This window comes from Monodelphis domestica, chromosome X, assembly GCF_027887165.1.
Source record: "Monodelphis domestica isolate mMonDom1 chromosome X, mMonDom1.pri, whole genome shotgun sequence".
Lineage (NCBI taxonomy): Eukaryota > Metazoa > Chordata > Mammalia > Didelphimorphia > Didelphidae > Monodelphis > Monodelphis domestica.
Window position 1 is genome coordinate 47,573,866 of NC_077235.1, and position 25,371 is coordinate 47,599,236.

A 25,371-nucleotide genomic window follows, 5' to 3' on the forward strand; every position below is an offset into this window, starting at 1 on the left:
GCTTTGCATTTGTCTCGATTCGTCTTGACTTTCGGTGGGATTTGTGCCATTTTTCACTTTACTAAAATCATGGGAATAAATGTTTCTTTTAATAAAATAATACCACTTTCATACTAATGCTTAAATAAGATATTTTGTCATAGGCACTTTTCATTAGGTCATTTTGTGGTCTTGTAAGTGGGACTGTAGATCCTGTGTTTTTGTTACTGTTTGTATATTGGTATCACCAAGAGTATTGACTGGAGCATGTAGCTTAAAGACTTGATATTGATGCCCAAAACTAGAGTGCCATTTGCTTTCATTTTTGAAGTTTCAGAAGTTGCATTTATTTTAGGTTATGACACATATTTTGAATGCTTGAGTGCATTTCTCCAAATTGTTAGGTGTCCGTGTTGTCTGGCATACCCTCCCAGTAGGATAGAGGAAGACATACATACCAGACTTTGGCTTGGAATATTTCTTGCAATCGACATCAGATGAGTAATTAGTAATTTAAAAAATGCGTTGAGAATCAATATTATTTTATTATAGTTTTTCTTGGAAAAAATGTTTGTGAGCAAAAAAAAACATGAATGAGAACAGCAGTGGCTTCAGAAGCAACTGGCTGAGGCTGCTCTGTTTGAGGACAGCATGGGCTAGTGGAAAGTCCTATACTTGGAGTTGGGAGGCTGTCTTTGAGTCCTGGCTCAGCTCCCTCCCCTGGGGAACCTTGTTGAGCCCTACATCCTTGGGTTGCCTGTTTTCTTACAGCATCACACTGAAGAAAGGGCTATTGAAATGATCCAGTACTGTGGAATTGTGAGCCATTTATTAGACGATTTTTATAACATGACATAAAAATCTGTTCATCTTTTACATAATCAATGTTTTTTAGTGTAGAACATAGAATGCAAAGGTGACTTCTCCCTCTCATTAAATATGCATGGATATATGAAAATATATGTGAATATGTGTATATATGCATTTATTTTAAATGATTGATTGCCAATATTCTTTGGCAGATTCACTTGTTCTTTGCTTCTGAGGTGTTTGCTCTTCTGCATTTTCTATCTCTTCAAAATGCAGAGACCACTCTTTTTTTTCAGTAGCTTTATCTTAGCCCCCAGAGAAATAACCATGTTTGTCTAGGGACTTTGTAAGGATGATGTTGCTGTGATATTGTTATTGTGAAAGGCAGAGTTACAGACCTTCTGTCCCTGAGGTTGGCTTTGTTTAATTTAGTATTTCACATTGTGGTGTAGTGAAGTTTCAAAAATCTGTGATATAGGAAATCATTCTTAATCTGGAAACAGCATTAACAAAATTTCTGTATGTCACGTCAGTAGTCACGTCAGTCTATGTAACTGTAATTTTAGCCTAATGACTGGCTAAGTAGCCCAGTGGACAGAGAGCTGGATTTGGAGTCAGGAAGACTAGAGTTCAAATCCAACCTTGCATACTCACTAGCTGTGTGACTGTGGGCAAGTCACGTTAATCTCTGCCTCAAGTTCCTCCTCTGTAAAATGGGGATAATAGCACTTATCTTCTGGGGTTGTTGTAGTGATCAAATGAGATAAGATTTTTAAAGCACTTTGCAAACCTTAAAGCATCATATAATTGCTAGCTGTTACTATTGTAATTTTTATTATTAATACTAATGTCCGTTTAGAGAAATTATTTTTAATTATTGAAGCTTGATTTTTAAAAATCTGTTAAATAATGAAATTTGGCAGCCTGCCTGAAATTTGTATGTTCCTAGAATAGTATGTAAAGTGAGCTGTTCTTTTAATGCTCAAAGAGGATTTTCTATCTAAGAATCCTGCTGTTTGTTATTTTATAAAACCAAAAATCCTCCCATATACTTGTGGGAATAGAGAAGCAGTGATCTGTCATCAAAATGCTTACAATTTGGGGAATAATGATGACAACAATAATACTAGACATTTCAATAGAACATAAAGATTCACAAAGTGCTTTACAAATATGCTGTCTCCTGGCCTTCATAAGAGTCCTGGGAGACCCCATTTTAAAAACTGAGTCTCGGTTTAAGTGACTTACCAGAGTCGCACAGTATTAGAGAAAGATTTTGAACCCAGTTTCTTGTTGACTCCAAGGTGAGTATTTTCTACCACCTTATTGTTTTGTGCTTGGAAATGACATAAGACAGCATCTTATTAGGTGCTAAATTAAATATTTAAGCTACATGGATGATATTGATAGTAGGTCCTGTGTGTTAACAGAAAGAGGAGAAGGGTTCAGTTGGGCCCCAAATTGGTTTCCAGGAGTTCATTGGGCCTTAAAAAATTGGATTAGGGTGAGGGGCTGTGGGGTTGAAGGGATGAATATTAGAATATAGGGAGGCAGTGATTTGGATATCCTATACCTTTTGTGGAAATTTCAGACATCAGAAATGCTTAAGCAAAGAATACCTGTAATTACATAAAAATCTCACTGATTAATCCAATTGTATGGTAGCCTAGAGTTCTTAACAAATAAGAAGAAACAAAACAAGAAGCTAGTATTTAAAATCTCTACTTCTATTCATGGGGTAAGGTCTCATTATAATTTTCTGAGGGTTTTTTCCTTCAAAACACCTTTTCAACTTACTGTTTTGGTAGACACTATAAAAACTATTTGATATATATTTCCTATAGTGTAGGGATATAGGAGGTATACACACTGGGCATTATTGAATAAAAAGATGAACTGGAAGTGATTGTTGTCTTTTTATATATCCATATTCATTTGCTTTTATTTTATACATATTGTATTAGTTAATTGAAATTCTTCTTGCCATCTCTTCAGATAATATTATTACTTCTAAATTATAAGTACTATCACTCCAGTTTTATTTGCTTCAATATCTTATTCTAATTTTATTCAGCCTGTCTTCTTGGGTTACTGTTAGCATTTTGTCAGTCCAGTGTTAAATGTTTCTTTAGTATAAGTAATTAACAGGAGCGTTAAAAGCCAGCAATATAGTTAGATTTAAAACAGTCAAATCCTATGTAAACAGTTTTAGACATCGGAGATCTTACTAGACATTATTTTCAGCATAAGGGCTTGCCAAGTATGTCATAGAGGGGCTTCCTATACAGGCACAGGTTGGACTAGAAGGCTTCCAAGATGCCAAAAAGTTCTGAGATTGTGCAGTTCATCTATGTTCCTACAATTCTTTTTTCATTTTGGCTTAAAGTATGGGGTACATGGGTGGAGGGAAGTTGTATAAACTCTACGTAGAGTCGATACTAATGTAATGGGTACTTATTTATTTTTAAATGTTAAATAGGAACATTTTGAGGCAATGGTTAACCGTACTTTGGAACGTAGCAACCGCCTGGAACAGCGACAGAAGAGATGGTCATGGGGAGGCTCTGTAACACCAGATTCAGACAGCAAATCTGGTAATTATTAGTAGGACTGATTCCCTAATATGAAAAAAGAAAGCAATCATAGAATTTTTAAATGTTATTAACCCAATTTTAATAGAATGTTTATTTTCATACGATTTTTAGTGTTTATAATGTTTAGTTAAATGAGATTTACCATAGAGAATTAGCATTATTTTCATATACTAAAATGAAGAGCTTACCATTTTAATAGTTTAATTTCACTAAGACTAAAAAAAACAGTAGATTCATATTTAATTCTGTGTTGTATGAGACTGCTTATTTAAGCACAATAATTTGATTAGCTTTTTTCATAGAAAAAGTGGCCCTTCTAAAAAATGTAAGTTTTAAACTTTTAATTTAACAGACTTGTTAGCAAAGTGAACAGTAATAAATAGAAAAAAGCATCCGAAGTACTGATGGTTGGCAAATTGGACAAACAGGGATCCAAGAATTTCTTGAAAATTTATTTTGGATGGTTTATTTCATCAGGTGTGTCACTTAACAGAAATGTCCATTCGACTTTAAACATTTGTGATTATTCATGATTGTTTTAAAAACATATTTTTATTAGTGTTATTGGTGTTTTATTAAAACCACTGTCTACATTTTTCCATCTGTATCATAACTGTTTTTCTGTTTAGGTCTGTCAAGTGCTACCCTACCCAATCCTGTAGATTTAGTTGACAAACTACCTTCTTCCACAGAGCCACAGACTGAAGAAGGTGGATCCAGTGGTATTTTTTTCCAAAATTCTTGCTTGCTTACTGTGTACTTTTGGCTAACATATGCTGCTGTAAGCTTCCTTTTCATTAGTTGTGATGAAGTAAGCCATCGTGGTAAGGAAGTAAGTCACAGAATCAGAGGTGTTAGTTACAATGCTGGGTCCTGGAAGTATATAGCCATGTAGTAAGATTTTGTTCAGGAAAATCTCACTAATTCAGACTAATTTAATTCCACTTTACAAACATGTATTAAGTCCCTTCCATGCTCCACATACTGTGTACTAGGCTATGCATGTGTTTAGGACATGATCCCTACCCTCATGAAAGCTATATTTAGTATAGTCAGAAGAACATGATGTGCAAATTTTTTTAGTAGGAAGTGTGAATAGTATGTCTAGTGTACGTAGGAAAGAAATATGAAGAAAATGTCATGTGAGAGGCAAGAAAGGGTCAGAGGAAGCCTCGTGGAAGAGACAGCAACATTGGAATTGGGTAAGAAAATGGGGCAAGAGGAATGCATTCTAGGCATGGGGATGCTATAACTAAAGGCAGAGAAATGGGAAAAGCAGGGTGAGTTGAAGGACTAGAATAGGAGGAAAGCCCCAGGATGAGGAGGGTCTCAATCATTTGGCTAAGAACCTTAGACTTCATTCTTCAGGTGATGGGGAGTCATCAAAGGCAGTGATGAGATGAGTGCTTGGTGTTGTGGTTGACTCAGTAGCATTTGGGCATTGGCATGTAAAGTCAGGTGGCATAAGGGACTAGGAAGTTTACTTTAATATTGTTGTGGATTTGGCCAGTCTGAACTGATCTGTGATACAAAATGCTTCCTAGGAAATATAGCTATATACTTAAAAGTACCTATAAAAACTTACATTGGTTGCTGATTTTGTCTTGTTAGAGATTCTTTGTGCAGTCGCTTTCAGATATTGATATAATTATTAACACAGAAATGATAAACTAGACCCTTTGAAAATGTTTGAAGATAGCTTGTTCTCAATGTTGACAACTACTCCTTTCTATGAGTGTTGTGCTTGCCCGACGTATGTATTTATTTAGCAAACTCTTGTTTCAGGAAAACAGGAATGATGAACATTCCATCAAAAGGATTTCTTATTCCAAATTGGTGTACTCTAAATTAATGCAATTTTTTGTACTAAAAATTTACCCTGGGTCAGAATAGACTGATGATGGTATGTTGGGATTTGAGAGATTTCAAAGAGGCCCCAACTGTCCAAAAATATAATCCCTCACAATTTTTATGGTGCCTGACAATCTGCCAGTAGAGATCAGTTCCTTAAGATGGACTTTTCTGGTGTCGAGCTGCCAGAATTACTATTAAATTTTATAGGTACTGTATAAATTATAATTTCTTTTAAAATGTAGATGCCCTTGATAGCAGGAATACTTTAAAATACTATCAGGCACCTTAGCTGAGGTTAGTTGGTAGCTATCCAAAGAACAAACCATTGCTAGGAATGATACATAGGAGAGGGAGGCCCCTGGAAAGGCCTGGGTGGCAGGGTTGGAGGAAAGACTGAAAGAGGAGGTAAGGAGACATTACAGATTAATTTTGCCTAACTCACAGCTTTGCCAAGGACTGGTTAATCCTTGGCACAGTCCCTGTACTCAGTCTAATAAGAGATGAGCATACACTCAACAGCAGTACTATGTTTCAAAAGTATGTTTGAGATGAGATATTCCGAAACCAGAAGAACAATTGTAACATGGCTTGATGCCAAGTCTGGCTGTTGACTCCATGGTAGAATTAGATACTGCAAGTAGAGTTATAATGACATCATAGGAGCATTTTACCATTCCTGGCTTGGTCTTTGATTTCAGCCCCATTCCTATACTGGATATTTGGGATGTTGGACGTAGCCTTATTTCACCAGTGCCTACCAGCTCTGAGGTTTTTGAGAAGCCAAGCATGTTCCTGCCTATAGTAGTCAACAGCTGTTTGGTAATACTGCTACTGGTATGCCAGTTAGTATAGGAGACCAATATTTTTATACAGTAAAGGTTTAAGTGAAAGAAACATTTTTTTCCTTGCATATAGATACTTAATCTACTTCAATTCTTTCTGTGCTGAGATTTTTCTGTATTCATCTGTTACCATTGAAAATACTTGTTATTACAGATCTTTCCCTTCTACTCCACTTCCTAATGTTTTCTTATATCAAGCATAAAGTGGCCTATTTTCTATAAAATAATCATCTTAAATATAAATTTTACATAGGCAATATTTCTTCTATGAATTGTTTACTTCTGCCTCTTATACTTTGACACTTTAGAAAAGGATGGTGTTTCCTGTTAAATTAGTAAAACAACTTTTAAAAAGTTGGCATAATCTCTGTGATGCTATGGGAAGAATAGCAGAGAATTCAAGTGTATAAAATATTTATTTTTTCTTGTTTTGGAATTACTCAACAAGCCTGACTTTCAGAGAAACCTTTTTAAATGTACTTTGTTCATTTAAATTTCTGAAAACAATGATCATCATAGCTATATGGCAGGCAACAGCTCATTTTTACGAACTTGTAACATCAGAATTGCTGCCATGTAGCAAATATCCATTAAAGTAGAAGCTTAACACTACAGTAGGTGTAAACTGAATTATCCAGTTTGTTTGATAGAACAAAATATTCAGGCAATAACAAAGTGGGGATAAGCTATAAGAGAGGGTGTGAACATAGCTCTGCAGTGGGAAGAGAATTGACAAAATGGTTAAAGGTAAGTATATGACCATTCATGTACTTATGGCTTTCCATAAGTATGCCTGGAATATTTATACCTTAATATTGGGAATAAAGTAATTAAAATGATGGTATGGGGAAGATACTTCTATCAGAGACTACCAACCCTGTGTACCAAGAGCCAAGAAGCATTCTTTTCAAAAGCAAAACAAAGTGACCAATAGTATTTTGAAGAATGGGTCATCTCATTAAGAAACATTGGAAATAATATTTAGAAAGTAACAGAAATACCTGTCCAGAAGATAACATTTCTGTTAGGTATATTGATTACTAAGTAGCCAGAGATTTGCATTTATGTTCGTCTCAGATTGCAATCTCAATCTAAACTAATGGTGCGACAAGACAGCCAAAAGAAGACCTGCCATTCTGGACTGCATGAAAGGAAGCCTAACGTCCAGAAGGAGGGAGTCATGAATTTGGCTTTGGGTAAGATGCTACATTCAGATCGGGGCACCACAACTGGAGCCCAGTAGGAAAGCTGGGTGAACTAGAAGAGGTTAACCAGTAACTAGGATGATGTGAGGACTGAAGAATATGCCACACAAGGATCACTTAAGGGATGGGGATTTTATCCTGGAAAACAGATGACTTAGGGGACACATAATTGCTGTCTTTAAGCCTTTAAAAGGCAGTCTTGTAGAAGAGGGGTTCAATTATATTAAGCAGGAATAGCTTAATTGGCTTCAGAGGGTAGGAGTTACAGAGAGGCAGATATAGGCTCTTTATAAGGAAAAACTTTCTAACAATTAGAGGTAGCCAAAAGTGAAATGGAATGTCCCAGGAGATAGTTCCCTGTTACTGAAGGCCTTAAAGTAAAGTCTGAACAGACACTTGTTCACATGTTACAGAAGGAATTCTTGATGTGGTACACAGGTTGGACCAAATGGCTTCTGGGATTATTTTTAGTGCTGATACTCATGTTAATCTTCCACTCCTACCCCTTTCACTAGCGTGGTCTTCTCTAAAACCTGATATTTAAAAATAATGTTTTATTAAACCATATAGGTCTCTATTGAAATTGACTCTTAACACATACAAACCTGGCAAAGCATCTTTTGCTCACGATTTGTCATTTGACAGAATTGATGGTAAGCAGAACCCCATATATTCACAGAGTGCATTTTATTAGATTTTTCATCTATACTAGGAACTTTGATAGGTGCTAGGGCTACAAATGAATGCCTACTAGACAGTCCCTGTCCTCAAGGAACTAACGTTAATAGAGAGAGAGACAGTACATCAAAGGGTACTGCGTCAGGAGACTGAGTAGAGATAAATGGTCGGAAATATCCTGAAAGTGCTCTGGAGGCCTGGAACTGAGTAAGATAAGGCCAAAGTTCACCTGTCAAAGCCCGGGGAACTGAATCCATTTTTGGAGATGACAGCCAGAGTAAATCATCAGATGAGCAGTATTGTGACTAGGCCAATCTGCTGAGGCCTGGAAATGGCCTTATTATAAAGTATCAGTTATTAAAATGTCATGTTATAACAACTTTCATTGATAGAATGCTTTATGGTTTACAAAATAATGTGAGAGGTAAATAGTGCAAGAATTATTAGCCCTATTTTAGAGATGAAGTCTCCAAAGCTAGTTTAGTGGAACCCTGTTCCTATTCTCTTCCTCTTGTACTGGGGCAACTGAGTGTTTGCTTAAGGGTATAGAGAATCATGCTAGGTACATAAAGGATACAATACATGATATAGGACCTGCCCTCATAAAAAGTCAAAATAGGCCAAATGAATGAATAGACAGTAACAGTCTTTAGGAGCGGATGATAACTGTAGACTAGACTAATTGGGCAAGACTTTTGGCATTGACACTGCAGGCCAGAATATTGTGGTTAGTATGTTATATGTATGCTTATATACATATTCTTCCAGTGGATTGCAGAGCTGAATATATTCTTCTTGAAAATAGTGAATTATACCATTCCCTACTCCCACCAGTAATCCTACCTTGCCAGAGAGTGCTTCAAAGGACCCTGAACATTGAGCCTCTGTTATGTCTCTGGTCTGGAATGAGCCTAACAAAGGCTATGCTGAAGGGTAGCTAGGTAGCACAGTGGATTCACATCTGACTTCAGATACTTCCTAGCTGTGATCCTGGGCAAGTCACTTAGCCCCCATTGCATAGCCCTTATCACTCTTCTGTCTTAGAATTGATACTAAGGCAGAAGGTAAGGGTTTAAAAAAAACTATGCAGTTTCCTAGTTGTCTATGTTTGAGTTATAGCAGAAGAATCTGCCATGAGACCACTTCCTTAAAGTTCATTTCCTTATATCGGGAAAATTGTATTTTTGTAATATGCCAGGATTTCAACAGGGTTCTATTTCCTTTAAGGCTTTAAAAATATCAAGACAAAATCTTTTTACTATCTCATTTATTGATATTTTCAGGCTTATATAATTTTAGTCATGATCCAAGAGACCTTTAAATTTCCTATAGCTTCCAGAAGAGGAAATGTAGATGTCCCCTGAAAATGGGCAAAACTTACCTGTCTTGGTTCTTGAGCCAGGAGGGGTTTCAGATGCATAGCAGATGGTGCCCACAAAGCATATGTCAGGTGACTTTGGCCCATATAGGCAGATTGTATATGACTCTATTCTATACTGTATGGTGTAGAAGTTGACCAGTAGAAAAGACTCAAAAACCATCAATTTTAGTAAAAAGAAATTGTCATTGCCTACCTTAAAAATTACATTGTACTGACGCTAGCCACAGTGAAAGGAATGGAAGTAGCAGCTGGCTGTGTTAGTCACTTGGCCTTTTCTGCACCTTATTTTACTCAGATGTAAATCAGGGATAATGATAGCCCCTACATCACAATATTGAAGTGAAGATCAAATAAAATAATGTGTGTAAAGCACTTTCCAAACCTTATAGCATCTAGAAATGAGGTTTTGTTATTATTATAAGAGCTGCGATACTGAAAAGAGACAGCATTTTGGTAATGACACCTAAATCCTAGTAGTGTCAGATCTGATTGTAACAAAAGCCTCTTTTAGGAAGTACACAGAAAAAAAAATGATAGAGAAAACATAGTTGATTGGAGCACAAGCTTCTTCTTAGGTTCAGGTTCTTAGGTTCTGAATAGGCAAGACAAAGAATTATTTGGGTATGGGACAAATGAGAGCCACAAGTCCTTTCATGTCACTATCTTTGCTCTGGGAAGAACACAATATGGACAGCTAAGAGACTTGAATCCAAATCTTCAGTTTGTACATTTTGAGGGAAAAGGGGGACTTTCTCAGTCATCTAGCCTTAGCCCCTCAATTTACAGAGAAATAAATAGGTTAAGGGCCTGAGAAAGGAAGTGACTTGTAGGAAATGAAACAGGTAATAAGCAGCAGGCCCAACATTTGAACCTCTGACTCCACCACGCTGCCTTATCCTCATCGAATCCTTATTTTATGTCTGCTTTCTTCAATTTTTTGGTGCCTTACTAGGAGAGCTTAATTGGTAAGAAAGAGGACCTCAGTATTAAGGTGAGTAATTGCTTCTCTGCCAAGGCTTGGTCCTTCTGCCATTGCCACCTAGGAATCAGTTTTTCCTGTGCTGTAATGCCATGCTGTGTGGTATGCTGGGCAATTTCTTTTGCACAAGCTTTCTTATGATATCTAGTTTTATTGTTTCAAATTGCATTTTGCATATTAACCAGTTACTGCTTAACAAAGGGGTTTGTTGATGAAACATCTCTTTCTCTGCCAGCTTATTGTGTCCTATTCTGAAAAAGCTCTGATTTAATTCTGTCTGAAATACATTACAAGTGAGGCCACGTTTTGGAATTAGAACAATTATTGAATTGATTATTACTCAAAAGAAAGTACTTTCTTAAATATTTTAGTAAATTGGAAATGATATTTGCTGTTAGCTTTTGGCCTATTTGTCTTAGGATAATGAAGATGTAATGAAAGAAGAAATTGGCTTGAACAAAACCCAGTTGATGGAAAAGGACTTTTGAGGATGACTAAAATGACATATTTTTGTGGATGCTCATTCATGTTATATACAAAACTTTTTAGTCTTCCTGTTTTCTTTATAAAATAGGTAATATCAACCAGTAGTGGATACCAGGACTGTAGGTGGATTTTTAAAAGTAGCATTGTGATATTTTTGAAACCATTTTGATGAGATCCTTGGGAAAGGTTAAGTCAATGCATTTCTTTTCATCTTAGTTTTAATTTTGAAGTCTGTAATTATGGAAGACTGTCTTTTAGATATAAAAATTTAGCAAGCTCACCAATTTTCTCTTATTATCCTCTCTCCAAGTTTCATAGGTTATTCTACACAGAGTATAAACTAAACAAAATCAAGTATGTTTTCTACTAACTGTGCCTAAATTATTTCCATTTCTATTCCATGTGGATAGAAATCCACACAAATTTGCAAGAACAAGTGAAATTTGTATGACTTAGAGTTAATGACTTGTCTTGAACATCATTTACCTAATTGTGTATATTCATCCAAGAGCCAAATTACAAAAGTGCATTTTCAGGATAGAATACTTATGCTTCAATGAACACTTGTGATTTGGAGAATGATGTTTAATTATTTTAGCTATGATTATAATAAATACTATTTTTTCCTTTAGGCAACAAACATACTTCATCTACATTGAATCTCAGGCAGACAGATTCCGTTATCAATAAACGTTTGTCTACATCTTCAGCAACTCTTCCAAATTCTGACAAGAGTAAGTGTAGTTATTTCATGGGTTTCTGTGCAGGAAGATGAACATATACATATACATATTTATTTTGATTGTTATAAATTAATCTTCAGATTCTTCAAGGTTTGAATTCATTTGGGATGATCACTACATTGTTTTTTGGAATAGATTATATTGTTCATCATCCCTTCAATGTCATTTTCATTGATATGAAATCTTGGTTTATAATTTTTTTATTAATTCTACCAAATGAATTTACTGGACTTGAACTATATAATTTGCTATTCAAAGTATTATTTATTGTGACCAAGAGACACTCAGACTTAATGATAGTCTTTTGAGGCTAAAACTTTCTATCTCTATTCACATGTTAAATAATTTTATTAATAATTATATTTAAGTTATTGATAAAAATTATTCTCTAGAGATTTTGAAATATTAAATACTCTTTGTGATTAGTGAGTAACTAGATGGTATCGAGATTCAAGTGCTAGAACTGGAATTAAGAGTTGAGTTCAAATTCTGTCTCAAACAAAGTTAGCTTTGTCATCCTGGGCAAGTCACTTAACCTCTCTGTGCCTCAATTTTCCTCATCTTTAAAATGAAGGAGTTGGACCTGATACCCCCTAAGGTTCTTTCAAGCCCTAAATATCTGATACTGTGTGTGTGTGTGTGTGTGTGTGAGATACACATATATCCATAACATCCAATTGTTTGGCACAATTACTCTTTCAGTAAGACTATGAGGGCATTGGTTAGTTGTAGCTTCCATCACAATTTTGGGTTCTCAGTAATCACCTATTGGGTGATGGTTATGTCAGAACTAAGAAAATTCAGGTTTTTTTTCAATTAAATTAGCAAAAGAAAATGAAAGTGAATTTTTTTAAAAAGCAGAAGCATTTATTTAATTTACACAGATGAAAAACAGTGGCAGACTACCCTACCATAGCCTCACTCAGTCACTCACTCCCTGAGCAGTGTCCGTTTTCTTCATAGTGACCATTTAGTAAACTCTACATTGCATTTGAGGAAATGGAGGCCAGTGGGGGAGAAGCTGAGGAACGAGGCATTCTTTTTTCACTTGCTTTTTTGGCGCTTTATGTGTATTGCAACTAGATTCTATTTCAGAAGAAGAGTGTGGCCACTCCCTTGTAGTTTAGCTCCTTAGATCATTTTAAATCATTTGATCTTTGTGGAAAATCTTATTTCAATATGTTTCTATTTCTTAAGGCTCTTTTTTCAAGATATCAGGATTTCATGTTTTAAAATTTAGTGTCTCCTTAGGGTATTGATGTTTTTAGTTCCTTAGAATTTTTTCCCCTGAACTCAGGATACATAAGCTTGTAATCAAGCTTATGGTTTGCATTGGATGAACTATAAGTATTTTCAGTTCACACACTTGAAAGAAAGATGAGGCTCACTTAAAAAATGAGGCTTTAAAGGTTTCAATTAACTTAAAGATTTCTTGGGTTTTTCTTGGTGCAAGAAGGTTTGCTTTAGTCCTTTCCATTATTGTTATTGGTAGTATTGACAGTTGTTTTCCCTCCAATGAAGCTATGTGAGGAAAGTAGTGCAAGGATGTTATCCTCATTTACAAGGCGGAGTGATGTGCCAGTGTTCACACAGCTAGTAAAAGATTCAAAGCTAGCATTACCCCTTATACCTCAAGGTCATAAGGTAGTAACTGATAGGGCTGGCTGGTGTTTAAAAGACAAATAGAAACATAGCTGCCAAGTCTTCTTTTAAGTAATCCCTTCTGACACTCTAGGACTGTTCAGTCTACAAAGATCAACATTACACACAGAAGTAAATTACAAGATCAGATATATCATATTGCAAATATTTCTCTTTTAAACCATGAATGATTAGAGCCTTCTGTTTTTCCTTTATTTGTAGTGGAAATGAATATTTTAGAATATATAAAAATTTATTCTAAAAGTATTTCATCATATTTTCTCAATGTGTTTTGTACAATTCATAAATTAAGTGGATGGCTTAATTAATGATCATTTTTTGGTGGACAAAGGAACTTGCAAAAGACCCTGTACTATTTTCATGAATGTGCACTTTCACTTTGCAGCTGCCAAAAGAGGAGTTGTTCTTTAAGCACTTGGCTTATCAAAAGAAAGGCCCTGAGCATTCTGAGCAGCCTCTACCCATCAGGGACCAGGGCGTGACTCATTTTCCCTTGTTTTATTTTCCTTATAAAACTAGGAAAGTACAAAGAGAAAAGTTGAGATTATTCAAATTGTGGTATTTGTAGCATATTTAACACTATTTTTGGTGGATAGGTAAAACCTCTTGGACTAGGGATTGAAGAGTTGAGATATGATAGTAATATGCATATACTATATACATACATGTATATTATAGTAATATGTATGTACTATGTAAAAAATTAGTGTGCTTATTTTTTTATTTGGAGGACTTCGATGTCATTAAGCACTCTATTACTACCCCCTCCAATTGTTCTGATTCTCCCATTCAATTAATTATTTCCTTTTATTATAATTAATAAATAACATAATCAATCTATAAATAATTTGTTACTATATACATGCTTATGATTTACAAAGTGCTATGAGAAGTAAATTAGCTAAAATTTTCTCAGTGCTAATCTGTAAGCAGTAAATTCTTATTGTCAGTGTGGGGAAAAAAAAGATCAACTCCAGATTCTATTATTTAAATAGTTTGTTTCAAATAATGCTTCTTTGCACTTGGTCTTCAGGAGGAGGAAAGAAGAGAAGAAGCTTATATTTGACTAGATCTGGTAGTGAGCCAACTTCATCTGCGCCAGTGGGGTCAGACTCCAATAGAGACATAAGGATCCCTGCAGGCTGCAGATTGACTTAAATTTAAAATGTCATGTTATCTATGTTTTATTGTATTATTATTTATTTTGTCAATTATTTCCCAGTGACATTTTAATCTGGATCAGTGGCACTTGGGAGTGTTCTCAGGATGCTGTTTGATGTCTCTGGTTTCCAGATCTAGAAAAAGTGGGGAAAATAAGAAAAAAAAAAGATGTTAGTTATTTAAGTGCACATCCTAAAAGGGCATCTTAATTGCTTCAAAAGTTGTCCTCAAAGTTAGAAACCAAAAGGTTTTCCTTCTAAATAAAAAGGTGAACATAAACGGAAAACTTTAAATAAAATTTGCCAAATATTGCTAGAGGCAGTTCAGCAGGGTGACTACAAGTATATTCTACCCATTGTTGTTAACTGGTTTCAGAAAAAAATAATATGAGATGAAATAATGTTATAAGGAGTAAACACTGTTGAAGCTTAAGCACCATCTGCTCTGAGTCTTGAATAATCAGCCAAATAACATCAAAGTAGAGTTTTGCGATGTTATTGGTAGGGGAAAGGACATGTTATTCATTATACTACATTAATAGCACTATCATGAATTGACATTGTTAGAGGTAATAATAGGATACACCTATGTAGAATAAAGCTGAGGAGATGGTCCATAGGATAATTCTATGGATGGAGTTGTGTTGGAGGACTCGGTCCACTTCAAACATTTTCACTTTTATTTTTAGTGAATTATAGGAATTAAATGTTATGCACCAGTTTTTGCATTTTGAGACTGACTTTTTATCATCTTTATGACCTGTTTGCATAATCAGGAAAATAAGATTATTGTATTTTGTGCACATTTTATATTTATAAAGGTAAGACGTGGTATTGTGTAATATACTATTACCTTTTAAGAATGGCTTTATCAAAATGAAAAGTTTCTATTTTTTCAAGGCTCTTTTCCTAAATAACATTTCCCTTTTAAACAGCTTTGGATTCTTTCTTTTTTTTGGTAAACCCTTACTGCCTGCCCCTAGTAACAACTCTTAAGACAGAAAGGCAAGGGCTAGGAAAATGGGGTTAAAGTGACTTGCCCAGAATCACATAGGTAGGAAGTATCTGAGGCCAGATTTGGACCCAGGTCCTCCTGACTCCAAACCTGGCTCTCTATCCATTGTGCCACCTAGCTGCCTCTTTTGGATACCTTCTTTTTGCCAAACCAAACCCTTATATAATAGTTACTTCCTTCTCTATATGTAAAATCCTATTATGGTATATATATATATATGTGTGTGTATATATACATATATATATATATCATTGTGGAAAAACATGTTTAGAACATGCAACTGGAAAAGACCTTCCAGTCTTGTCTAGTCCAGTCCCTTCATTTTATAAATGTGGAAACAAAGACTCATGCCAGAAGTTCTAATGACTTATCTGAAGTCACCCAATTTATAGGCCCCAGCTGCTGATATCTGACAAAATTCACATAGTACTTTAAAGTTTACAAAACTGTTTATGTACACGAACAGCTTTGAACCTCAGGACAACCCTGTGGTGTAGATGCTGTAGGTATTAGTGTCCTTATTTTGCAGTTTGGGAGATTAAGGCCCAAGGAAGATAAGTGACTTCCCCAAGGCCACATGGTCAGTAGAAGTCATCCAGTCAGATTGGAAGAGGATTATTCCAGCAAACTTAAATATTTACAAGATTATCTCTAGTCTCTCGATTTTTCTACGATGCAATTTAAATAGTATTCAGGATTCAGTGATTTTTTACAATGAAAACTTGGATACAAAATGACATAAAATAGCAACTCATTCAAAATTATATTCAAAGATTCTTCTGTCATGTTGTTTGTAGTCCTGATGTCCACATGAGTTCCTGTAAGAAAAGCTCTATACTGCTTAGGGCCTGCTTCTGCATCTTCACTCCCCAGATGCTTTCATCAGTGTGCTGGCCATGTACTGTGACTTCTTCCTTCCTTTTTTCTTTGGTTAACCTCTTCATTAACATTGCATGTGTTTGAAGACCAGGATAACCAATGCCACCCTCTCCGATTGCAGTGTTTGATTCTATTGTGATGGAATGTGTTGCTCTCTTTACCAGCTGTTTTTATGCTGAGAAATTGATTGTGTGCAGCCATTCATATTGCTTTTTCTTGCTTTGCCTTCATTTGTGAGAATTCTGGTTGAATCCTTTTTGATTTGTTCTCATTATTCAGCTCGGCGCTTTCAGATCAGTGCTCTGGAGAATAGTATAATCACTCGCCTTCTCACCCCTACACTCGCCTCTTTAGCTAGATGCAAAAATGCTGCTGTATTATCTGCTGCTGGAAGAGATCCCTCAGGTAACAGGCATTTGGAATAAGCCTGCAAGCTTTAGCATTTGCACATGCAAAGTGAGACTTAATATCCTACTCAACCACATCACTATTGTCAATCAGTCACTGTCATAGTATTGTGTGTTTTATACACAATATTCAGTTACAGGTTTATTTCATGGCTCCTGCTGTGGTAATTTATAACAGTAGATAGATGAGGCCCCCAATCCCCTTTTTAAAAGTAAATTGATCTGTTGGCCTATATGTAAATAAATCCAGAAAAATGTAGAAGGTACTATAGCACCAGCTGGGGAGGAAATATAATGTGTCCTGGGATTACTAAGAAAGGCAAAAGACAGTCCTTGCTTGTCCTTGAAGAGTTCACTGTCTAATGGAGGGAATTTTCATTTTTCCTAAAAACCCCAGAAAAATACAGTAAACTGCCCATTACCATTTTAATTAGGGGAGAAAGACTAAGAAAAGTGATCTACTTGAAATTCTGCTGGGACCTTATCAGTTCTAGACTGTGTGTCCTATAGAGTTCCAGAAACAGCTGTATCTAGCATAAAACTCACTTAAGGTGAAAAATCTCTTAACTTTTGTTCTGATTGACACTTACCTCTCCCAGCTTCTCTTCTCTTTCCTTCTTTCCAAACACACTTGCCTTTTATATACTCTCCCCCAGCCTTTTTCTCTTTGCTGCTTTGGTGCCAGCTAGGATTCAGAATTCTAGTGCTAATGCTCTTGCGCTTAAGGTTCATTCAGCCTTGCTTTGGCCCACTTCTGGTGCTTCAGCTCCTTTTGAGCCAATTATGTGTCCCTGTTTTTAGGCCACTTTTTTAGTTAATCTAATCACCATTTTTTTGCTCTGGAATGTTAAATGTTTCTAACTCTCTGCTTTAACTTAGTATCACTCCCAAGACAATTGAACAATTGACCCTGAGTTTCTGTAGCTAGTCAGAAGCTAGTCACCATATTTAGGAATACCAGCAGGTATCCTTTGGCTTATCTGTCCCATAAAGGGTTAGTCTGAAAGACTATAATTTGGCTCTGTAGAATTTTGTAGATATTTAAATAAAATGCTTTCTCCACAAAATTTTGATGTTCAAAAATAAGGTTGCATTTTTGTCAAGACTTTTTTCACAGAAAAAATAAACATGCCAAACTTTTATTAATTAGCTACTCTGTGCAAGGAACTGTGCCTTGGGTTTGCATCCCTGGAGAACAGAGACAAAAACAAAACAGCCCCTTCCTTCTACTGGAGGTTGGGTTTCAGTAGGCAACAAAAACACAGAGGGAAAAAATCCATAAGCATGTTCTGGGGTATAGATAATTGTTCAGTTTGTCTAGGGACTAAAATGTGTGGCAAGGAGAGTAGATACGGTGGCACCAGATTGTGAAGGGTTTTCAATACCAGCCAAGGAGATGTATCCTGATTCAGTAGATACCAGTATTCCCTGAAGGTTTTTGAGTGGCAGGGTGACATGATCAAGCTGGTACAGCACTTAGAAGTAATAATCCGAGATATGAGAATGGAGGGGCAGAGGGGGTCTTGGTGGTTTTATTAAATTTTCATTAAGATGGACAACACTTCAGTTGCCATCTGTGGCATTTTCAATTTGACTTACATTAATCTTCCATGTCTTTGAGTTAATATTGAATTATTTTTGGTAATGGATCAGAAGCCATAGTAATGCTTTTAATAAAAGCCACAATTCCATAGTTTATTATTCATTAAGAAGGGTTCTAGGGGGCAGCTGGGTAGCTCAGTGGATTGAGAGCCAGGCCTAGAGAGGGGAGGTCCCAGGTGTAAATCTGGCCTCAGACACTTCCCCAGCTGTGTGACCCTGGGCAAGTCACTTAACCCCCATTGCCTAGCCCTTACTGCTCTTCTACCTTGGAGCCAATATACAGTATTGATTCCAAGACAGAAGGTAAGGGTTTTAAAAAAAGAAGGATTCTAATCAGTATTCAGATATAGGAGGACATTATAGTTTAATTGTTCTTAGAAAAATACCTCCCAACTGTCTCATCAACTAACTCAAAGCAGTTAATATGTCTTTATAAGGAGAAATTTTTTTAATAATAGCACTGTTTGTATCCTGGGATAAGTAATTTAACAGCATTTGGACTATTTAATGAATCAGACTTATCTATCAGTTTTTTTATCATAATGAGGAAATGACCTGGTGTTCTCAGAGCCTCTGCCAGTGAAGCGGTGTTCTGGGTTTTCACAGATGCTACCCAGCTTGAAAGGCTTCAAGTACCAGTCTGAGGGTGGAGTGTGTATCTTTCATTTGAAGATCAGATTCACTAAGTGTAGAGAAGACATCAGATGATGAATACTTTTGGCCATAATATCTCATTAAACCAATTACTAAAGTAGGGAGGGCTTATGAGCTGTACCCATAACTGTGATCACAGAAATTCACAGTAATGAAGAACAGTAAATGATTGGAATGTTTTCCATTACTTAAGAGACAACCAAGCATGGAATTATTTCCAAGGTACAATTAATTTTCCTAAAACAGATGTTTTACTTACTTACAATTTGTAATTTTTCTGTTGACAAACTGATTCTGAAGTACAGTGATTGAGTGAAAAATAACTATTGCATACAGACTTTGGAAAAGCATCTTATTTTTATCTACAGTAAATAAACTTGCTTTCACTGTGCTATTACTCTTGGTGTTACTTTTGAGATACTAATTGTGTGGTGATGGTGTCTCATGTTTATGACACATTTTCAGCATATACTCCCTATGGTGGTGTGTGCACTCTGTGGTTTCTAATAGTTACAATATTTTTCTTTTTCTCTTTTCCTATTCTGATGCTGTGTACTTGGCTGTATGTTTTGTCTGTCAAATTTCTAACTTTGTAGAATTTCACTCCTGTCCTCGTTCAGCTGTCACCGGGACTTTCAGTCAACCGCTGCAGGCCTCCAGAATATCCGTGAGAAGCCGCAGCATTGACAGACTGAAGAGTTCCACTGTTCAGGTAAGTGCTGCAGGTTCTCTTCAGATTTGTTGTAAATTTCCTTTCTTTGAAGATGGGGTTTTTTGTCTCCAAAAATTTGTATTTGCTCAAATCTTGTTTGGAATGGGCTTGTCACACCTATTATAGTGTTATATGATTTTCAAAGAAAGCAAATTCTTACTTATCAGTGGTATTTTGCAACAGAATATGGATAATTCAAGTAGTTTTAACCATTAGTTTTTTTAATAATCAATCAACAGATATTTATTAAGCAGCTACTATGTGCCAAAAACAGTGCCGAAACAAAACACTCCCTACTCTAAAGAACTATATATGTGATCATATGAAACAATTAATATACATATAATTATTTGGTTACATACAAGGGAAGTATAAATTTATTCTCTGGGGTGAATAGGGTGGTTAACCATTTTTTAAAATTTCTCCCTCTTCCTCAACCCTTTTTTCAAAGGATTGCTAAAAAATTCAAACTTTGGCCATTTTGAACTTCATCCAAATTTCCCCTACTAATTGTGGAGGCAGGGGGATGGAGAAGAATGTAGGTAGTGAGTAGTGAAATAATCAAAAGAAATCATGATGATGATGATAACAGAGAAGAAACTTTTAAAGAGTTGGGAAAATCCATGAAGAGTCAAGAGTTGACAGAATACTCATTTTTGGAAGAGGCTACCTTCATGGAAACATGAAAGTGTATTTTACATATTCAATTATGTTAACAGTGGTAGCAGTTGTTTTTTTTACCTAAAAGCTGGATGCCTACTATTATTGCCTTTTAGGGCTTACATATATGGCCCCTTCTTCCATACCTTTCTGCCTGTAAGACATAGACACAGACACACACACACACGAACAATTTTTCTCTGTGACCTTTCTGATGCACTATGATCTCTTTATACTCTTATCAGCTCATCTTCTAGCTCATCTCTTCTGGCTTTCTACTTCAGTACCAGAAGTCCTGATGTATGAATTTTTTCTCGGAGTCTGTTTCACTGGTTAATGGCCAAACTGGGCCTATTGGGGGCTAAGCAATGTTTACCTGTGGCCACGTTTTAAAGCCTTTGGCTTTAGTTATACAAAGAGCTGAAATTTGTGAAGACCTACCTAAGTCCATTTGAAGCACTTTTTGGCTTTACCACAATTCAATACATTACATTATACAGGCTTTTTAACACAACAGTCTATTTGTATTGTGCCTGGAAGGAAAAAGATTTTGAAGGAGAACTATTGGTTCCAGATACCAGATAAATAAATACAGATGTTTAAAAATCATTTAAAAATTCATTTGGTATTTTGAAGATGATATTACCTCTGCTTATTTTTTAGCTTTATTGTTTTAGAGGAACTTGAAAACTTGAAGAAAATAGTATCATGGGCTTAATTTTCAATGAAAATTCTGTATCCAACTTCATAAGTTATTGAATTATTGGTTTGGACCATTACTGCACTGAATTACTTTTCAAGCTAGTTGCAATTATTATGAATGTAACTTTTAAAAGTTGAAATTACATTTTTGTCAGTATATTGCAGACAAATATTAAGGAGAACATACTATCACATAGACTGCCTAAAGGTACTAAACAGTACAAGAAAGATAAATTTATGTTGGAAGTAAGACTAGTAAAATCTTTTCTCATGATTCATGTCTTGGTACCAGATACTCAGTACTGGTGAAGAATAATGGCAGTTTGGCATTTAAAAAACTAAGTATAACTTTTTCATACAGATGTCATTTTTTAAAAATAAATTTTTATTGATGTCTTTTTTCCATCATAACGATTATCCCTAGTGTTCATCCCCTTCCTAGAGAGCTACCACATATAACATTTAGTATTTTTTATTTTGTAAAGATATTTTATTTTCCCAAGAACACAAAATAATTTTCCACAGTTATATGATCCACACTGTCTTCCTTTCTCCCTTCTTTCCCCCTTCTTAGAGCCAGTAAGCAAATTGATCTGGGTTATACATAACATAGAATATATTTGAAAAAAAAAAGAAAAAGAGGTGGGAAAAATCAGCATACCCCATCAAGTACATTGAAAAGTCCCCCAAAATGGTGTGTTATGCAATATCTGTGGACCTCCCACTTCCCCAAAGGTGTAGGTTGGGGATGTCCTCTATTGCCTCTTTATAACTTTGCTATGTGTGTGTGTGCACACACACATGCATGAGAATATGCAGTTTCTCATTTTTTTCATTTTCACTATATAGTGTTTCCTAGCCCTTCTTACTTTGTTATGCATCCATTCATATAGGTCTTTCTATGCATTTCTGTATACATCACATTTATCATTTCTTATAGCACAGTAGTATCCATTTCATTAATATCCCACAGTTTGGTCATTCCCTCATCTGTGGGAAGAGGATTTATCTACTTTGTTTCTGATTCTTTGCTATCCATAAAGTCCTGCTATAAATATTTTGGTGTATATGAGAACTTTCTTCTTATAAATGGCTTCCTAGGGTTATTAGCCCAGTAATGAAGTCTGGATCAAAGGATATGGACATTTTAGTCACTTTATTCCACATTACTCTCTAAAATGGCCATACCAATTCATTGCTCCACCAACAGTGTAATAATTTGCTGTCATTTGGCAATTTCTCCAACATTGGATATACCATTTTTTGTCATCAGATTTGCTAGGTGTTTTGTGAAACTTTAGGGTTTTGATTTGTATTTCTCTTATTATTATTTTGAGATTCTTCTTTTGAGAACTGTTTATTCAAGTCCTTAAACCAATTATCTATTGGAAAATGGCTATTAGTTGTATGTATATATTTGTTAATTTTTTATATATTTTAGAGACCAAACCCTCATCAGAGATATCTGAGACAAAGACTTTTCTCATTTGCCATCTTCCCTTCTTATGCTAGGTGCATTAATTAGTGTTGTCTCTGCAGAAGCTTCAGTTTCATGTAATCAGTTACTTAATTTAGCTTTTGCAATTGCCTCTGTCCCTTACTTGGTTAAAGAAAAATCTCATAGCTGTGAGAAATATCTGTTCAGTTTCTCTTCCTATTTTTAATAGTATGATCTTTAATATTAAAGTGGTATATCCATTTGGAACATATTTTGGAATGTAATGTAAAGTGTTGGTCTAAGATGATTTCTCCAGACCAGTTTCTCATTTTCTCTGCAGTTTTTGTCAAATTCTAAGTAATATGCGTTTTCTGATTAATTGGTTCCATTGCCCATTGTTTCTTATTCTTCCTCTTCGTAGTCTATTCCATCAGTCTACCTCTATTTTTTAAATTAATGCTAGATGATTTTGATAACTGCTGCTTTATAATACATTTTGAGGTCTAGAAATGCTATTCCCCCTTTGTCCCTGCCTCTTTTCCTCATTTTCCTTTTATATTCTACACCTTTTGTTTTTCCAAATGAATTTAGTCATTATTTTTTCAGGTTTTATGAAATATCCTTTTGGTAATTTGATTGGTATAGCATCAAAAGTTTAAATTGACTTTGGCAGTATTGTCATTTTTATGATATTGGCTTGGCCCAGTCATAGGCACTAAGTATTCTAACAATTTACGTTGTTCTTAGGTAGAATTATTTTTCATATAAAAACAAAGCATAGACATTAAATTTAGAGATTCTTTATTTTGCTCATACACTCAGAAGTCAGAAGTGGACAAACATGGACCAACTCATGCTGCAAAGAGATCGCCATCACCATCTCTATCAACTTGTAAGAGACCACCTTCCCCTGCTAATGTTAAGCATCCTCTATCTCCCTCTGCACCAAAGTAAGTAGTGAATATGAAGTTGTTTCATTCCACATAAATTGCCAGAAAAAATTAACTTCCTTGTTTTAGAATTTTTGTAAAATGGAATATACAGTAGTATAAACACTATCCATTTTAAAAGGTCGTATTGCAGGATCTCAGAGTTAGAAGGGACCTTAAAAGTCATTGAGTTAAGCCTTTTTGTTTGTTTTTTTAATTAAACTATAAAAGCCTGCTGATTTTGTTCTGTTAATCTGAATATAGGTTGCTCTTCCTAAAATGATATTTCTTTGAAAGGAAAATATATATAATATGCACTAGAAACTAATACCAATTATATATAACGTTTGGATTATGCTCAAGCCATATTTTGGGGGAAGCTGTGACCTATATTCAGAACAATGTAGTAATAATAATGCCACCTCATATTTGTATAGTGCTGTGTGCTTTTTGAAGTGCTTTCATATGTATTAGCATATATTTCTTTTTAAAAAACTGACATACTGTTTCTTTTTCCTCAGCAAAGTCAGTCAGAGAAGTCGCCCACCTTCCCCTAGTACATTAAAACAGTTGCCATCATCTCCCACTACTGGTGCAAAACCAGTTTTTAAGCCTATTCAGCGTCCTTTGATTACACCCAATGTCAGCAGTATACCCAAAAAGAGCAGAACACCCGAAATAGATAGCAAATCAAAGGACAGAAGTGAAGCCAGAAAACAAGAACCCCAAACATCACCAGCTTCAGAGAAAGCTGTAAAGACCAAAGAAGGTATGATGATCACATTAAAAGTTTCTTGTGGTGAGTCTTCAATTAATAGACCTATTTTGGAAATAATTAACCAAATTCCAGGGACTCAGAAGAAGAATAGTACCTAGCATCTGATAACAATATATTTCTTTTATGCCATCTCAAGTTCTAAAGAGGATTTGCTCTTTTGTTTCTCCATAGATTATGGTTTATTATTAGTATGATTAATGGGCTTGCCTATGATTTATTAATAATAATGACAATAACAGGGTTTATGTGCTTTGGGATTGTTTATTTGTTTGTTTTGAGCCTATCTTGCCCAGGCCAGATGTTCAGGGATTGTTTTATCTCACTGATCAGCTTGAGAGTTTTGACCTTCTCCATTTCAATTCTGGGCCAGTTTGCCCCTCCCTTGGTCCCAGAGGGGCCCCACAGTGATTCTGGATCTAGTGTACATATATGATTGTCTCCAGAGATCTGCTAGCCACAGCCTCCCTGGCATCAGGGGTTAAATTGAAGTGTTTTCCTCACAATAATCCTGTGAATTAAATATTGCAGGTGTTATCCCTGTTTTACAGATGAGGAAAGAGGCTTTGAGAATTTAAGAGACCGACCTATGATCAGTCATGTAGCTAGTAAATTCCCCAGGCAGGTTCTGACTTGAAATCCAGTCATCCCCTTATTGTACAATGCTGCTAATCAAGATAGGGATTAAAGTACTAAGTTCTGGTGGTTTCAATTCTATTTGACTTTTTTCATGGAAGAGGACATCATTGAGGTAGCAAATGGGAGAGTATACCTTTGACTGCCTCTCCAGGATATGATGCCTAGAACTCCCCTGTTAAATCTAAGACCATAAGAGAACCTTTCCTTCCCTAAAACAGATTCCTTCATTACATTAAAGGGTAGACCACCTTTCTTGCCCTTGTGCTTAGCGTCTAAGAGATTACTTCCTACTGTACTTTTTTCTCACTTCCCAATAATAATCTGTTTTCTATAGGCATAGTCCCAAAGGACCATAACAAAGTAGAACCATTTCTTTTTTTAAAAAAACCTTTCCTCATGTCTTAGAATTAATTCCAAGATAGAAGAGCAGCAAGGGCTAGGCAATTTAAGTGACTTAGCAAGGGTCACTTAGCTAGGAAGTGTCTGAGGCTACATTTGAACCCAGGTCTTCTCAACTCCAGGCTTTATGATGCTCTGTCCAATGTGTTACCTTGCTTCCCTCCCCCCCCCCCAACTATATCCTTTT

The 25,371-nt window shown here is 35.6% G+C and overlaps 1 protein-coding gene across 29 annotated transcripts in view; it reads left to right on the plus strand.

Annotated features, from left to right (window-relative positions):
- MAP7D3 (MAP7 domain containing 3) overlaps positions 1 to 25,371 on the plus strand; it is a 79,013-nt gene that overhangs the window by 26,952 nt on the left and 26,690 nt on the right. For 6 of the 29 annotated variants that reach the window (XM_016427177.2, XM_016427174.2, XM_016427167.2 and 3 more), the window contains 7 exons: positions 3,269 to 3,383; positions 4,013 to 4,105; positions 11,441 to 11,542; positions 16,547 to 16,672; positions 19,527 to 19,642; positions 23,265 to 23,392; positions 23,893 to 24,140. In XM_016427177.2, the coding sequence (XP_016282663.1) occupies positions 3,269 to 3,383; positions 4,013 to 4,105; positions 11,441 to 11,542; positions 16,547 to 16,672; positions 19,527 to 19,642; positions 23,265 to 23,392; positions 23,893 to 24,140 (928 nt within the window). The remainder of the gene's footprint in view (positions 1 to 3,268; positions 3,384 to 4,012; positions 4,106 to 11,440; positions 11,543 to 16,546; positions 16,673 to 19,526; positions 19,643 to 23,264; positions 23,393 to 23,892; positions 24,141 to 25,371) is intronic. The other 23 variants (XM_056808760.1, XM_056808758.1, XM_056808765.1 and 20 more) reach the window with 9 other exon arrangements.